The sequence below is a fragment of the Lytechinus pictus genome, chromosome 13 (assembly GCF_037042905.1).
Source record: "Lytechinus pictus isolate F3 Inbred chromosome 13, Lp3.0, whole genome shotgun sequence".
In the NCBI taxonomy this organism is placed as follows: domain Eukaryota; kingdom Metazoa; phylum Echinodermata; class Echinoidea; order Temnopleuroida; family Toxopneustidae; genus Lytechinus; species Lytechinus pictus.
In genome coordinates this window covers 20,612,096-20,629,763 of record NC_087257.1, presented here as the reverse complement: position 1 = coordinate 20,629,763, position 17,668 = coordinate 20,612,096, and the positions used below count along the sequence as shown (strand labels likewise).

Below are 17,668 nucleotides of genomic sequence, written 5' to 3'. Positions count from 1 at the left end.
TCTCTTCTTGCGGGAAGCCGACGAATTATGAAAGGCAATTCTGCAGAACATACCTAAGTGTTTGTGCTGTATGGCCACCTGCATTCCAAAACTCCAGAGCGCTTTTGAAACATTGATGTTAACAGGGTCTCGAACCATGGCCTCGACACTCTGAGCATCCCCGTTGCGGACCAATCTAAGGAACTTCTTCTTCAGTCTTTCAATGTCTCTGGGTCCGTCTGGGACGCCCTCATCGATGGGTTCCGGCAATATATTCATGTTTCACAAGCGATGAAAATGTGTGGCTGTACAAGTTCTAAATTCGATATAAGAAACGTTTGAGCATAAAGATATCTTGTTTCGGATTTCTCTGATGTTGGATCAGGTTACACTAAGCGTATGCTTTTCGAAAAGTCGTAAATTTGCACAAGCATGCAACCAAAGAGGCTGACTGAAACTTACATTAACGCTTAACTAGGACAATGCTAAGGTGATCGTCTGGTGGTAACTGCACTCATCAAAAGGGCATTTGTTTACATTGTACTCTTGGACATCCCTTTGTTAAAAAAGAAGAGATTAGTTAGACGGTTCAAAGGCTTACTTCAAAAGCGCATAACCAAGGGTGTTTTCTGTTTTGGTTAGGTATAATTCTTATAGTTATTTATTTTCTAAGTCGGTCTGAGAGCTACTTCGACAAAAGAATGTGCTCATAAAAAATGAAATAAAATACTCATATATTAAAATACTTCTTCGATTACTGTGCATAAAATGTTATTGACATGTCTTGTTTTTTATAGGTAGTTTTCGCATTTACTATGGGGAAACTATCTACAATGCATCGATTCCTTTGAAATTGCAATTAAAACCACAATGGAGAGCTGAGAGACTTTTGTCGGAAGTTGGTGGACTGGGACAGCAGATCATCCGAAGATTTGCACCGGACGAACAATTGCAAAAAAACCATGTCGTTTTCCAGAGTCAAGAGATTCCGATGCTGTTCCGGTCTACCAACTTCCGACAAAAGCCTCTCAGCTCTCCATTGTGATTTGCCTTGAATTTTCAAAGGAATTGATGCGTTGCAGAGAGTTTCCCTCTTAATAAATGCGAAAAGTACGAATGACGAGACGAACCTTAGTCCCCTTAACAATAATGCCTTCGTTTGCTTCTGTAATGAATGTGCTGCTGAAATCGTTCCGGAAGTTTGACATTAATGTATGAGATAAATCTTTATGATCTAGGGAGTTTCTACGGATGGACTAACATCGCATAACAATTTCAAACCAAGTTAACTTCTCAACTCAAATTCTTTCTGGTAACATAATACTGTCAATTCACGATAAAAACGAGAGTCGTGTAAGACACAACAATAATGTCATGGAAAACTAAAAAAATATCGCTGCCTGATCAGTGGATAAATTATGATGTAGAAACCGTAAGTGTTCATCAACAAGTCTCCATTTAATGTCCAGCCATCGCAACATGAAGCACAGAATATATTCAGCCGAACAATCTCCAATATTATTCCAAGGCGTCATTGAAAACCATTCTGTTTTTTCTATAAATAAATCCGCTGATATGATGTAGAAATCATAAGTCTTGTTCAATAAGTCTCCACTTATTGTCTATGCCTATCCTTTGCAATATAAATCACAGAAAAATAACAATTTCCAATTTTTTTTCCAAAGCATCATTAAAAGTATTGTTTAGAAAAATACATACGATACTGCGTATCTTGAGCCTTGTTTATGATGATACGCCAGCTTATTTCAGTACACATCCTCTTCTAAATGAATATGGATCATGCGGTGAAACTGCAGTTGACATTATCGCGATAAAAACTTATCATAAAGAATTATGCAAGCACCGTGGAACACATCGCTATGTATACTTTCGAGCGGTCAAAATCCCCTTCATGATATTATTCATCTGTGCAACATTATGGAATGTGGGCATGCAGAAAGGATATCTGACAAGGATAGCTTATAAGACTATCTTTGACTATTGGTTTCGCTATAAGGACGTATGATGCACTGCGGATCAAAAAAGCTGGTACACTTTTCTTTCAGAATAAAGTAATAAGGGTCCGAATTCATATGCATATTGCAATTCAGTGGCGGATCCAGGGGGGGCACAGGGGGCGCGCGTCCCCCCCTAATATTTTGAGCGGCGCCGCTCAATAAAAAAAGTAAAAGAAAGAAAAGCCGCTGCTTGAAAAAATAAAAATAAAGGAAAGAAAAGACGCCGCTTAAAAAAAATTATACACTGATATAATATTAGCAACAGTAGAGGAAAGACTATCCCCCAGCAAAGCACAATCATATAATTTTCCTTCTTTTCTTTTAACTACCCTTTTCCCAACAAATTCGCCGGTTAAAAATAATCAGCAGTGCGCTACCTGCATATAACTATGGCGCCAGTCAAGAATAATCAGCACCACCTAAATCTAAATCGGCGCCGGGCAAGAATAATCAGCGCCATTTGGTTATAAATCGGCGCCAGTCAAGAAAAATCGGCTCTGCCAGAGTCTTAACCGGCGCCGATCAAGGATAATCAGCGCCACCTAAATCTAAATCGGCACCGGACAAAAAAATAATCAGCGCCATCTGGTTATAAATCGGCGCTGCCAGAGTCTTAACCGGCGCCGATCAAGAATAATCAGCTCCACCTAAATCTAAATCGGCGCCGGTAAAGAAAAATCGGCGCTGCCTGAGTTCTTAACCGGCGTCGATCAAGGATAATCAGCGCCACCTATATCTAAATCGGGGCTGGTCAAGAATAATCAGCGCCATCTGGTTATAAATCGGCGCTGCCTGAGTCTTAACCGGTGCCGATCAAGAATAAACAGCTCCACCTAAATCTAAATCGGCGCCGGACAAGAATAATCAGCACCACCTGGTTAAAAATCGGCGCCAGTCAAGAATAATCGGCGCCTCCTGGTTCTAAAACGGCGCCAGTCGATTATGAATTGCCGCTGCTTGAATCTTACGTGACGTCGGTAAAAATAATCAGCACTACTTAATTGTTCTAAATCGACGCCGGTCAAGACAAATCGGCGCTGCCTTTGTCTTAACCGGCGCCACCTGAATTCAAATCGGCGCCGGTCAAGAATAATCAGCGTCCCCTATTTCCAATAAATAGGCGCCGGTAGAATAATGAAGAAGGGCCCATTGCCAACCAAATCTAAATCGGCGCCGGTCAAGAATGATCAGCGGCACCTGGTTATACATTTTATTGTCGAATGGTCATAACAAAGCTTATCGCATGCCCTTACAGAGTGGACTGGGGCGGGGCAGTTGCCCACAGAATAATGTCCCGAAATCTTTAATTTGTTATTTAAAAAATCCCAGAATCATACAAAAGCGTAGAGCAAATTCTTTTTTTGATCTTATTTTCCAATGCTTTAATAAAAAAAAAGGTCAGTCACTTTTCTTCTTCACATTCCACATTGTGCCACATCTATGGCCTTTAGTGTAAGACAGCTACTACAGTATAGTGTTTTATGAAGATGATTCGATATTTTAGTCCAAAACTTTGCTAAAACCCGTTGCTAATACCGGGAGTGTATAATTACGCAACCAGACGTATATAGACCTTAACTTGACCACTAAATATAATTTTCAATGTATAAATACAGTTTGTCAAAACCTTTGTTTTAACATTTAAATGTTTACGCCGCAAAATTTGATTTATTTTCATCTTCCATTAAGTTAAATATTATTCATCTGATCACTCAGGAAGAAGTTAAAAACAAGGATAACGATACCTGTAAAACTGGAGAACTATTTCCAAAGCTCTGTCTTGAAGGATCTCTTTCTGAATTCAGGTCATAAGCATCATATCCAGTTTCATCGAAGTAATTAGATAAAAATTACTCATCATTACAAATTGCATTAGATTTAGTGAAAAGCATCACAATATATACCAAATTCTGTATATAGGCCTATACATCATGTACATGAAAATTGAATGATAATATATAAACCTGGATTGGTGATGCCTATTCCGAATGATTCATGATGATATACAGAGGCGTCGATCCTGGGGGGGGGGCAGGCCCAATGAAAATATTGGGGGCAACTATCGTTTTGCCCCCCCCCCCCCCCAATAATTCCGCATGTGCAAAAATAAAATAAGATGGTAATGTTACAGAGAAATCAGGAAGTGAGATTGAGCTACACAACTCGTTCTTTATTTAAAGTCGTGCTCAAATTGTCCGCTTTTCAGATTGGAATATAAAATTTTTCAGCTCGCGCTTCGCGCTTGCATCATTTCTGTAGCAAAACCCCATACTTTTCATGATTAAATAGGTGAATAGAATGTCCCGTTTTCAGTTCTAAACCTCAAAAGAACTCCCGCTTCGATTTGCAATAATCTTTTGTTGGATATAATCTTGTTCTTTATTAAAAACGTCCATTTTTTTTTCGAAATATCAAAATCTTTAATAAGTTTTTTTCAATCTCTCTCTCTATATATGTTTTAGAAAGATTATAATGTTTAAATTGATGTATATTTTCTGTCATAATGAGATATGTTTAAGTGGACTTTAGGGAATGGTCGTAGGCCTACGCAGCAAGGGGGAAGGGGGGGGGGCAAATTCCCGATCAGCTGTTGTGAAAACACATTTTTTCCCTTAACATTTCATGAAAACTATGAAAGATGTGCAAATGAGATGTGCACCAAATACTTTTATTACACTTGTAAAAAAAAAATAATCGCCCCATTGAGCAGCTCGGTCCGTTTACTCTATCGTTTTTATCTTTTTTTCTTCAAAAATAGGTTCGAGTCTTGCCCCCCCCCCCGGAAATATTATCTGCGTGTGGTTATGCAAAATGACATGACTGGATATCCTATATTTTGAAAAGAGCATTTGACAGGGTCAGACTTTACCCCTTTTTCAACATTTTCTTTTATGGAGCCGGTGAAGTGCAAAAATATGTGCGCCGCTCGACAGTGCGCCCCCCCCCCTTTCGCCAAAAGCTGGATCCGCCTATGTGCATGGTGGGCTGTAGCCAGTGTTATCAACTGCAAAGTGCGTTAAGAGTGAATTTTTACGATCCCATAAACTTTGCCCGAAGTAAGAAGAACAATAATTTCGATTTAATAAATGATTTTATGATCAAGAGATGGGTGTGTAATAATTATGATAATATAACTTTTATTCCAAGTCCGCGACGAAATTCTGATCTTAGACCTATTCATCAATCTTTACCATGAGAGCATCACTAGATTTGCTCAAAGAGATCTTTTAAAATAAGAATTAAAAACAAATCACAAAAAGGGGTGCGAAATTTGAAACAGAACGGCTGAAAAAAGGGCAAATTTGACTTTAAAAGGCTGAAAAACACCGGGATGGCCACTAAAAATTTATAATAGTGAAATACAGGAGTGTTAACAATGCACATTGATGGTCCTTTGACAAAGATTAAGACGGGCTCTATCATTCTCATATATACTTAATGATAATAATAGTGATAGAAAACATTTTTTATCTAATAATAAAAGTTGCTATCAATAAAGTTATTATAGACAGAACCGGTAATGGAATCAGTTTGGAATTTCCCATGATCATTGTATAAAGTTTCGTTCTTTGGAAATAAATATTTTCTAATTTGACGGAGAATGCGGTACCTGCAATATTACACTGTGTGAGCATGATCGATGAGAGAAATATACAAGTGGATCTGTCACAATATATACGGCCAAATATTGTGCTTGGACTGCTTCCCTCAATTCACCCGTCTCTTTCTCTCTCCCCCTCATCCTTTTATTTCCCTTCCCTTCTCTCTCCCTACACTCTCCCTTCCCTCATTTACTCTCGAAAATATTCCGGTTTCTCTATGCAAATGGCCTGATAGGCTAATCATCCTCTGTTTTACCTACTTTTATAAAACATTATATTACACACAGTCACAGTGAGAAACAACATCATTATACTGTTTGTACAGTTCGCTCTCCTTTAACATAACAAAAGGTCAAACTAAAAAAGTATACAATAAGGTAAAAAATAATTTATCTTTTTTGAAAATTCGCTTTATTTGCACAACATTATTTTAATCATCTTTCAATGAATATCAATCATTACAATTTCAAAGCATTTTTCATTTCTCCTGCAGTTCACTTAAACCTGAATCTTGCAAGAAAATAAAGATATATATAAATGCAACCAAACTCAGATATAAAATGAAGGGAAAAATAGCATGAAAATCCACAAACTCAAATTATTACACAATATCTTGATAGGAAATTTGTTAAAGGATTCCATTGTCATATCCAATATTACTCTATTATTATAATGAAAATTTAAAGAAATGTATACAAAGCAACATAACAAAAAAAATGAACGACAATTATTCACATTTGCATTTAACTAGAGAATGAAATAAAGACATTTCTCAAAATATATAAAACATCCAACAGAATAACATATAAATTGCAATTTAAAAGTCAACAAGATTAACTACAAACACAGAATTGGAAAAAGTGAAGAAAAAAAATAATTTCAGTAGAGCTATGCAAATTAGGTGTTGAAATAATAAAAAGGGATTGGAATTTGGTGACTAAAATTGAAGCATTTTCAAAGTGAAATATTCAAAATGGTCATAATCCTTCTTTTCCACATAAATCTATGATCAGCATTATTCTTCATAATACATAACATACTTTGAAAATCCATTTTATTTAAGAGAGAAGCGATCGATTCCAAAATCCTTCTGAAATGTTTGGACATCCCTTTTTTTCTGACCAATCTTAAATCACGAGGAAGAAATCAGTTTCTTTTACATTATAATCAAAAGTACCGAGATAGTTTTTGAAATTCCTTTAGTAGATACAGTGCAAATCGACAAAATGTGCCGTTTTCTACCCATTTTTCAAAAAGCTACAAAATGGCTATAAAAAGGGAGAGAAAACAGCAAGTTACTCACTGTATCAAAATTACACTAAGGGAGGAACTACTTGAATTTAATCAACATGGCATGATTATAAGCCAAAACCTGCAAAATTCTTTTACAAGCAATTGTGAATGAAAAAGGCAAAGTAAATCCTTCTTAGTACCAGTATATACACTGTTCACATGGCAGGGATCTATTGTCCCATGAATGAAAAAACAAAATAATCATTTTTATTAACTAGTTTTATATAATAAAAAGAACAGTTCATGTCATGATATAAATCTTTCACATATACATGAACTTGAAAGGTAAATAGAATATATTTTCTTTGTTTTATTTACCATTTTTTTATAATTAAATATCTTTGTTTCAAGTAAATAGTACAACACACAAAGAGTACTGGTATAAGAATCAATTACAAAATCACAAACAACAAAGAAAGTTAACATACATATAGCCCCATTGTTGCTTATCAATACTATATAATTGTATGGTGTTCCATTAAAGCACTATAACAAAATGGTGGTACCAAGACTTTTAGCAAGGATACTGCATTGGGTCTATCACAGCCCCCATTGTTAGTCTCTACGATGGAAAGATATAAAGACACTGTTGACCCTAAATAGACTGGGCTATTTTGACGCCGAAGAAGACGGGGGGGGGGGGGGGGGGGCTGATTCAGCCCCACTTATGATCTTGGCTGTTGATCATGCGATCGCGACAAAAATTGGCACGCATGTTACCCATAGCATAATCTACATAATCTTGGGGGTCGCAATTTTGGTCTCAAAAGTTACACAAGACTCAAAAGTCAGCGAGCAATGCGGCGGTCAAAAAAATTTGCACGATGGATTTATCGTGAAATATGTTGAGGGGGGCTGAATCAGCCCCCCCCCCCCCCACCTTAGTCTTCTTAGGGTTAAAACTGGGGTGCTAAAACTGCTAGAGGACCAGACCCTGAGTTAAAATTATACCCTAGAGACTGGACATAACACCATAAAGTGTAAAAGTTAAAACCAAAGGTGTAATAATTCCCACAGGTGTTGAACACCAAGGTAAAATTTAACACCAAAAGTGATGAGGTCCTCTATCTACAATAAATCGACAATTTTGCTGTGTAAAAGACATTATGGCTCTTGACCTTTGTTGGAGAACCCCACGTATGTAAATCAATACACTGGTACACATACACTCACATCATTTCTTGCAAATACAAAGTCATTCCATCGTGTATAGTTATAAAGGATAACACAATGGAGCCGTTCACATTATGACTTTACTTGACTCTGGACTAGTATGGTTCCTCATTGGATGGAATGTGTACGACAAGGGGGATGTGAACGGCACTGGCCTTCCATTTTCAAAACACACGTAGTAAGGGCTATATCTTGTATGCCATGACCTAAAAAAGCATATAACCCACAAACGGTACATTTTAAACGATTTCTTACATACAAGTTGGTTGCCTGATATAAAAAATTGTTGCAATGTCTACAAATTATTAAAGACACTCCCATTTACTCCTTGATATTCATACTATACAGCAAAACTCTTAATATGAATAGGTATTTGTCCCTAATTGTATCAAAGCCTTAATGACTCGCCTTCCAAATTGATATTTTGCAGCCTTGGATATTCCTAACGTCTATCACTTTGCATGACTACATAGTCAAATAATCACAAAAAATGTGAAGAAATCAATAACAAGATTAAATATGCTAATATCAAACTCCAAAATGTATACCTGAAAGACTATTCTTTTTTGGTGGGTACTTATAATTATAAGCATGAGTAGTTCTATTTTACTCGCACCTCTTTTTCTTCACTGCATTATTCTGTTTTAGAAGTTTTTCAAACACAAATCATATCTATTAAACAAAATATTCAGAAACGTTATGCAAGGCCGTACATTCTCTGTTGCCATGGTATTTGCATCATGAATTTGTGTTATATCATAATTGCATGGAGGCGCGATAGCTCAGTCGGTAGAGCGGGGGATTCGTATTCCGGTGACCCAGGTTCGATTCCCACTTGGTGCGCTAGTGCCCTTTGGTAAGGCATTAATCCTCAGTACCAGGTCTTTCGGAGAGGACCTTAAGCCGTCGGTCCTCTGGTTGCTTGCTTACAAGCATTAATGCTTTCTTAGCAATCAGGTAAAAAAAAAAATCACCACCACCACCATTATGTGTTCACCCCCCTCCCCATAATATTATCAACAGCACATCCTACCTAGAATTTAATAAACACAAAACATTTCCAACAGCTTTGACGATCAAAGTCGCAAAATACATTCATGTCAAAGGCTGGCAGAAGATTTCAGCTGTAAAGAATAGAATAACACATTTGAACAAATAAATCACTTTATTTTAATGACTCCATCGAAGTTCTAATAAATTCAAATTGTCTTGTTAACAATGAATTGTATCAGAAAGGCACACCACACAAAATTCATGATAAAACACCTCAGGTAAATTTGCCAACTTTTCTCCAAATTAGGAATAAGATTTATCCATCATGTCATGAAAACCAACATGCGATTTTGGTTGCTACATAATCTTGGTGAGGAAATAAACCCAAGAGGAGATTTTTTAAAAAATGAGGGAGGGCGTTGGGGTAACAAAAATAAATAGCATTTAATAGATTGTTCTCCACTTATGATTCTAAAATCATGCCATGGATACCAACATGCACCATTCATTTCCACTTAATCCTGGGCCCAGTCTTACAAAGAGTTGCGATTGATCCGATCAATCACAACTATGGACAGCCAGCAACATCAACATCTATTATGCATGTTTTTTCAAAATATTTTCTAGCTATGATGTATATTCATGCATTCATTGTTTTCTTGAAAATTCACTGCGCTTCTCTTCGTTTACGAGGCACATTGTGTAAATTTCCTGTAGAAAAATTATGACACTGATGGATTTCCATAGAGTTACAATTGATTGGATCAATCGTAACTCTTTGTGAGATGGAGCCCTGGTGTCAAAGGAAATATCCCTAGAGATGTTTTTTTTTTCAATTCAGTTTTATTTTTTTTTAAGGGGTGGGGGGATTTAAAAGATCAACAGCATAGAATGTTCTCACTTCTCAGCCACCATAGTTCATTTTTAATTATTCATTATTTTCTTCTTTTTTTAAAACAATTTCTTTGGGTCTATATTTAGTTGTAGATATATTTGCTACTGCATGAATTTGCTAAATTTCTACATCAGGTGCATGCCAACCTTAATTTTATTTTCAAATGGGCTAACTGGGAAGAAGTACGAGAATAATCAAACATTAAATTTCTAGATGAAATGTGAGTCTCTATTAGCAAAAACTTGATACGATCGAAGTATATATAAACTAGAATTCACTGATTGGAACTACATGTAGAAATAATGTACTCTTTGACTTGATCTCTTAATGATTCTCTACAAACTTTCATGCATTGAGGTTCTCTTGTAAAACTTTCGTCTACTATTAAAAAAAATGAGGTATTTTTTCCATTCTCAATTTAAAAGAGATGGTGAAATAACTTTTTTAATAATTCACCACATTTATTCATTGACATTTCACCCATCTTTAAACCATGCTGATTAGGGTAGGATCCCAAAGCAAAAAAAGTAAAACACATTTCTTCCTTCAGTGAGCCCTACCTATCATAATTCGAGAAACAGTAAGTACCTTTGGTATTAGACTGATAAATCAGCTGTTTCGGAGGAGTTTTTCAACATTTTCTGATTTTTTTTGCCCTCCTCCTACAGACGGATGACGGCCATTGGGCTCGTAAAGGTGGAGCAAACAACCGCCGCTGGAAAGCAGTACGAGAATAATCAAACATTAAATTTCTAGATGAAATGTGAGTCTCTATTAGCAAAAACTTGATACGATCGAAGTATATATAAACTAGAATTCACTGATTGGAACTAGAAATAATGTACTCTTTGACTTGATCTCTTAATGATTCTCTACAAACTTTCATGCATTGAGGTTCTCTTGTAAAACTTTCGTCTACTATTAAAAAAAATGAGGTATTTTTTCCATTCTCAATTTAAAAGAGATGGTGAAATAACTTTTTTTAATAATTCACCACATTTATTCATTGACATTTCACCCATCTTTAAACCATGCTGATTAGGGTAGGATCCCAAAGCAAAAAAAGTAAAACACATTTCTTCCTTCAGTGAGCCCTACCTATCATAATTCGAGAAACAGTAAGTACCTTTGGTATTAGACTGATAAATCAGCTGTTTCGGAGGAGTTTTTCAACATTTTCTGATTTTTTTTTTGCCCTCCTCCTACAGACGGATGACGGCCATTGGGCTCGTAAAGGTGGAGCAAACAACCGCCGCTTAACTACAGCATCTAGGAGAAAGGATGCACTTTTGCACCCTCCTCGATTACTCCTAAATTTGCTTTTTGACGGGGGAAAAAAGGGAAGGAACAATTAAGATAAATTTATATCAAATACAAACAGATGACCATCTTTCTGAAAAATATGCTGGAAAAAAGCGAATTTTGATGACAAACATATTAGGATAAGCCAGGCTCTTTATCAATCGGGCTATTGATGGAGGTGATGCCGCGGAGCCAGACGAAGTCTCAGCGGAGCATATCCCTGACAGAAATATACCTATTTATCGGTCTACTTTGGTGTTTGGTAAATGAACAGATACAATATGACAAGGTTTTGATATCTTACATGGAATATACATGTACCATTGTGCATCCTCTTCAGATTGAAGGGATTCTACAGTACTTAGTTCAATTCAAGGCTTTTTAATTATTTTGATATTGTATGACCATAATGTCACAATTCAATTTTATGTGCAAATTTCATTATGGATATTTGGGTTATATTAGTAGGCTTGAGCAAGGTTAAGTCAAATGTATTGTCATATGAGTGACCATGTTATCAGTAGCTTTAACAGTTCTTGTGCTTTTTACAACTTTTTAGGATTTCTTAAAACTTTTTAGGATTTCTTAAAACTAGTTTGTAGTGCATGATTAAATACTAATAGCGGAAGGAGCATAACATTGCAGAGCTGTTGAAATATTTTTTTTTCTTTCTATGAATATATTTCTTTCTTGTGGACAATACCTATAATAAAAACAGAAAATCAAAATGGGTTGAGTATTGTCATAAATGACTACAGGTTTCTGTAAAAAAGGAAGATAGTTTTCCACCATAAAGGACGCATTCTTCTATGTGCAGCACTCAATATGGGCTCATTCAAAAATATTTCCTTGCAACTGACAAAAAAGCATTTCTCATTTCATAAAGCTTAATACCTAATTTTGTACCATAAAAGTAGTTTTCTTGAAGAAAAAATGAACTTAATTCAATTATCATAACATTATAGTTCAACAAAGGCAAATTTCCAAGAAAAATATCAAACATACATATACATGTAGGAATACATATATGCGACACAAACAAATAGGGTTTCATAACAATAACATGTCATTAAAAAAAAACATTATGACGGATATGTAATTCCTTCAATTTAGTAAAGTGTTGCAGATATGTGTATTCGTACACTAAGAGTTACATTACGACAAAAAAATTATAATTAAAAGCCACTTCATTTCATAATCTTTCTGTAGCTAAATATCAGAAAAATAAGTCAAAATTAAATCTGAAAAATTTGAATGTCAAGAACCGTTTTCAGACATTGTTTGGCATCAAACAACAGTCCGAAGACTATCAAATACAATGTAAAATTAGAGCCTCTTTCGTTATCGCAGAAGGGGCAATTAAAAACAAACAAAAAACAATACAAACAATGCAAGCTTTGAGAGAAGAAACAAGTGATTGACTAATAAACCTAATGAAAGAAACTAGAGATATAACACAAAAATACAACAAAATCCTTCGGCCATTTAGAAATTTTGATAAAAATCACATTTATGATTGCTGCATAGTTAATACATTAAGTGTTTATAATTTTTGTACATGCAGTATAATCAATGTCACTCGTAATCACACACACGATGTTACATAAAATCCAATAAATATGGAATCCATCAACCTGCCATTCATAGCAATTTCTACAGTTATCCTCTTATGTTGATAGTGTAAATTCCGAGAGCCGGTATTCAATTCAGAGTGCTGATTGGCTAAGTACATTTCTTACCATTTTACTTAGCTAAGAAATATACTTATTTCTAGTCTTCTAAGTATTTATTTGTCAGGCCTAATTTATGGAAATACTTATACATAACCAATGTAAGATCACATAGTTTAAGTCAAGAAATGCTCAGCACCTTCATTAACAATAGAATAATCCTGCGTGGACAGGGCCCTGCTGTGGGCACATTTGACGAGGCAAAATGATATTAAATTTTAATAAACTGCATGCAAGCTAGACTTCATAGACTTCAGACAGAGGGGGGGGGGTTGGCTGACTTGGATTTAAGGAAAATACTGAGTAAAATACTTAAAACTCTAGCTTAAGTATCGAACTGAATACTGGCCCAGTTGTTCATTTCAGTCAACTCTCTACAATTTCTGTACCAAATATTCACTCGTTGTCCTTTCAATGAGGCAATTTGTCAAAGGTATATGCCAGCCAATGTCTTTCAGCAGGGATCACACTATACAGCCATAATGCATCTCTATAGCAGCTTTTAAGCTTTTGCCTTTGGTTAGTCTATGATGAGATGAGAGAATTGGTATTAAATGAAAAGCTGCTTTCAGGTTTCCTGTAGGGAATTCAAATGATCATTGGCTTTTCCTTTCAACTTTTTAAAACATGCACTACTTTCTATCCATGGGGGATGATCAACTCAAGTTCATTATTCATGGTGAGCAAATTTTTAATGAATATTCATAATTTAGGAGATAACATTGTTTTGTAAATTCTATTACTGCAAAATTTAGATGATGGATTCACTACCTGCCAATCACATGTCATGATATCAGTAGCTTTTAACAGTTATCATAATTTCTCAACAAACAAGTTTTATGAGACTGGACCCAACTTTACATAGCTCATCCACAGTATTATCTGTCGGTCAATAAATGCCAGATTTTCCTTTTACCTTGACTATGTTTTCTCCTAATGTTCACTAAGCATACCTGTCTAATGACAAATCCGTAACAGCCAATCGCATGCCATGATATCGGTAGCTTTTAACGGTATTTATCAGTTTTAAAATATCTAACAAGTTTAATGAGACCGGACCCTTCTTTATACCACTTTTCCAAAAGCTTGATCTGTCCATGCAGAAAGGCCAGTTTATCTCTTTATCTTGACTACGGATTTTCTGTACAATGCTTTACCAGTCTCCAAATGGCACTATTTATGCGCAGGTTCTTTCCACTGTACATTATACATTATGTTCATAAAACAAGTTATAAATCGAAAGATCACTCTATGGAAATGCAAGTGGAACTGGGGAAAAAACGGAGGTAGAGGAAAAAAAGATGTCCAATGTCTAATACTTAATCAAATCTTGGAAGGCATTCACTCCGATGGTCCAATTAGCATGGGCTCTCTGTTCTTTCACTGGAACTTTATTCTCAAAAGATAACATCCTAAATAAAGGTTTCTTATCTGGGTCACATAACACAACACTTCAGGGTCCATTGCGGGACTGGATGATCTCTATAAAAGGCATTGGCCCAAATTCAGACAGGTGGTTTTTAAAACCATCAGTTGAACCCCACCGTTAATGCAGATTTCCTGTATAAATTACGCTTATTTACTGTGTATATTCATTTGCTAATGCCCGCCTTTGTCACAGTGCGCCAAATTGACGCCTGTTGCAGTGGTCATCCATGCTATTTTATTTATGAGTCTACTCTTCAAACAGTGGACTCATGAATAAAATAGCGTACTGAATCATGGCAACAGGCGTCAATTTGGCGCACTGTGACCAAAGCGCGCATCAGCATTGGACAGTTTTTAATATACGCGGAAAATAAGCATAATTTATACAGGAAATCTGCATAAACCATGAGTTCAATGATGGTTTGAAAACCACCTTGTGAATTCGGGCCATATGTCCTTTCAGTGGTACAGTACAAATGGACAGCACAATCAATCACTAACAATCAAAGCCCTGAAACCTGTATAAGCATAAACCTTAGCTACTGATATCGAGGATGAATTACATGATTGATTGCATTACTTAATGTATATAAAAATCAGCCTATCAAGGTCTACTGTGATTTTATAGTACCCTTTCCATTTCCCACAAACAATGATGCAAAATATTTACTTAAAACTAGAACGGTCGTGAAAAATCTAACAAAATGGTTAAAATGGAGAGCAATTGATTATCAAAAGAGAAATGAAAGTAATGAAATGGACAAGGACGGCGACAGATAAAAAAAAATTTACGAGAGTTGACGAAAATCATGAATTATTACAAAATCTTCATGATTATCCCTTCTATTTATCAATGATTTCTTTAGTAAAAGAACATTGATAACATCATGTGCCACATCATTAACCCATTGGCTACTGGTCGAGTTGGCAGTGGCTTAACCTTTAGACTAATGAATTCTATTCTCATAGGATTTGTACAGGAACCATATGGTTCCAGTAGGCAATGGGTTAAGCTGTTGATTACAGAGTTCTGTAGTTCCTATTGGCCTTTTACGAGGACCATATAAATCCAGTAGGCAATGGGTTAAAATGTTGACTACTGAATCCTGTAATTCCCACAGGCTTTGGGCATGGACTTTCTGGGTCTGGTAGGCAACACTTTAACCTGTTGACTATTGATTTATGTAATTCCCGTAGGCTTTGGGCAGAGATCATACCGTACTCGCCCAGTAAGTAATGGATCCATTTCTCTCATCTTAATTCTAATCATTATTATTCCTACAAGACACAATAAAAAACCAACTCCACGAGGCTGAGATCATTCATCAGTACATCATCCTAATTATTTCCTGCGATATGAATAGAAAAGGATAGAAGAGCATCTCTCCTCGCTATCAGGTGGGCGGAATCAGTCCATACGGGTCCCAGTAACCCTTTAATGCATTGTTGTCATCTCATAGAAGCCAAAGTCAATGCCTTACATTCATTGGTGATCTGAAGCTGGCGCATCTCTGACAACGCCGTTTACGTACACTCCTATATCCTCTGAGGGAGGGCGCTACGACATCATGACGTCAAATGCATAAGTCTATGGTGTCCTCTCACTTCTAGTCATGCGTAATACATAGATTAGTCAGTTCCTGGACTCACAGATTCAAATATAACTTCAGGGCCCATAACACAAAGCTTTAGAAGATTTTTCTATGACTGATTGCATTGACTACAATGTACAATTAATCGTGAAAATCTAGTTTTCAATTAATTGCTATTAACCTTTGTGTTATGGGAACCTGCTGTTCCTCCAAGGCAAGAAAGGTCCATTCAACTCTTACTCCAAGAGCTGAGAGTAGGCGGGGCTACCGCCGAGACGTCATGGAGATGTCAATCAACTCCCACTGTTGCCCCGGTGACCCGTTGCACTTGGCGACGCTGGGCGTGTCCTTCCCGCCACTGGCTTTTTCTAAACATAACCCACTGGGACTGTGGACAAAAGATTTGGCCTGCAAAAAGAGAAAAGAAAATAAGAAATACAATTTGACCAAAGTTGCAAAAATCATTGAAATCAAAAGGTGGAAGATTAATACAGTTGCTAATTGTATAAAACATATAGATTTTCACCACCATATCAATAAAGTTGGTTCATCTGGTATAGAACTTATATCTAGCTATTCATTTAAAGCTTCACTTTAGATTATTCTTATTTTAAACATGCTCACCACTGCTTGCATGAGTTTAAGAGCAAAGATCCAGATTTTTAGTATTGATATATTTCCAAAACCCAGAAAATAATATCCTTTGGCAGTACATTAGCACAACACATTCCACATAAGTAAAACAAGGATCTACTGCACATTTTAAAACTCCCAGGTACGCATTTCAAATATGAAGCTCCACCAAGTGTACATTCAATGTTTTTCACCCTCTTCACATCATGTATTTTTCATGAACCTCTGGCAAAAAAGGAGTTTACATATTATCGAAATCCAGCTTCACATAACATTTCCATGTCATGGAATTCCCCTGTAAAGCAAATCAATCATAAAATCAGATTCAGTGCACTGTAGCATCCAATAATACAGATTTCACTTCACCTAGGGATATAAAACAAGGGGAAAGTCCCTACTTTCCGGCAGGAGTAATTCCTTGCATGCACTGAGCGCCGGTGATGGTAGCTCGAGCTAAAGCCGGGGTAATAATAGCAGCGCTTTGTATCCTCTGGCAAAAAGCGCTTTATAAATCCAACTATTATTATTATTATTATTACTTTTGCATTAAGAAAAAAAACCAGTGGGATTGTTTCACAAAAAGCCAAGTCTGGCTAATGTGGCGATGCAAGAAATCTGAATCGATTGCAAGTCCATTTCAGGTCTTAAAATCAATCACAAGTCTACTGATTGATTGCAAATACATACAAAATATAAAATACATTATATTAAAGGGGTACTCCAGGCTGGACATAATATGATTTGAACAGATAGAGAAAAATCAGACACATAAAACGCTGGAAATTGGATCAAAATCGGACAAGGATTTACAAAGTTAATGACATTTTATAGATTTGGATTATTCTGGTGAGACAGTGCTATGCATGTCTTCATGAATATTCAATTATTAAATCTATGTCAATTCCCCCTTTGTTCTTTTGTATTTTATTATGACATTGTTTATTCAAAGTTTGTCCCCAATAATAAAAATAATTGGATTGAAAACTGATATATTGCAACTTATTTTATTACAAGAGAGACATGCCATACC

General features: G+C 36.1%; 1 protein-coding gene across 1 annotated transcript in view; it reads right to left on the bottom strand.

The window, feature by feature from the left end:
- Nucleotides 1–10,100: 10,100 nt before the first annotated feature.
- LOC129275134 (polypeptide N-acetylgalactosaminyltransferase 13-like) overlaps nucleotides 10,101–17,668 on the bottom strand; it is a 41,360-nt gene continuing 33,792 nt past the window's right edge. Inside the window, exon 8 of the mRNA XM_064108262.1 lies at nucleotides 10,101–16,413. Within this exon, the coding sequence (XP_063964332.1) occupies nucleotides 16,270–16,413 (144 nt within the window). The 3' untranslated portion in view covers nucleotides 10,101–16,269. The remainder of the gene's footprint in view (nucleotides 16,414–17,668) is intronic.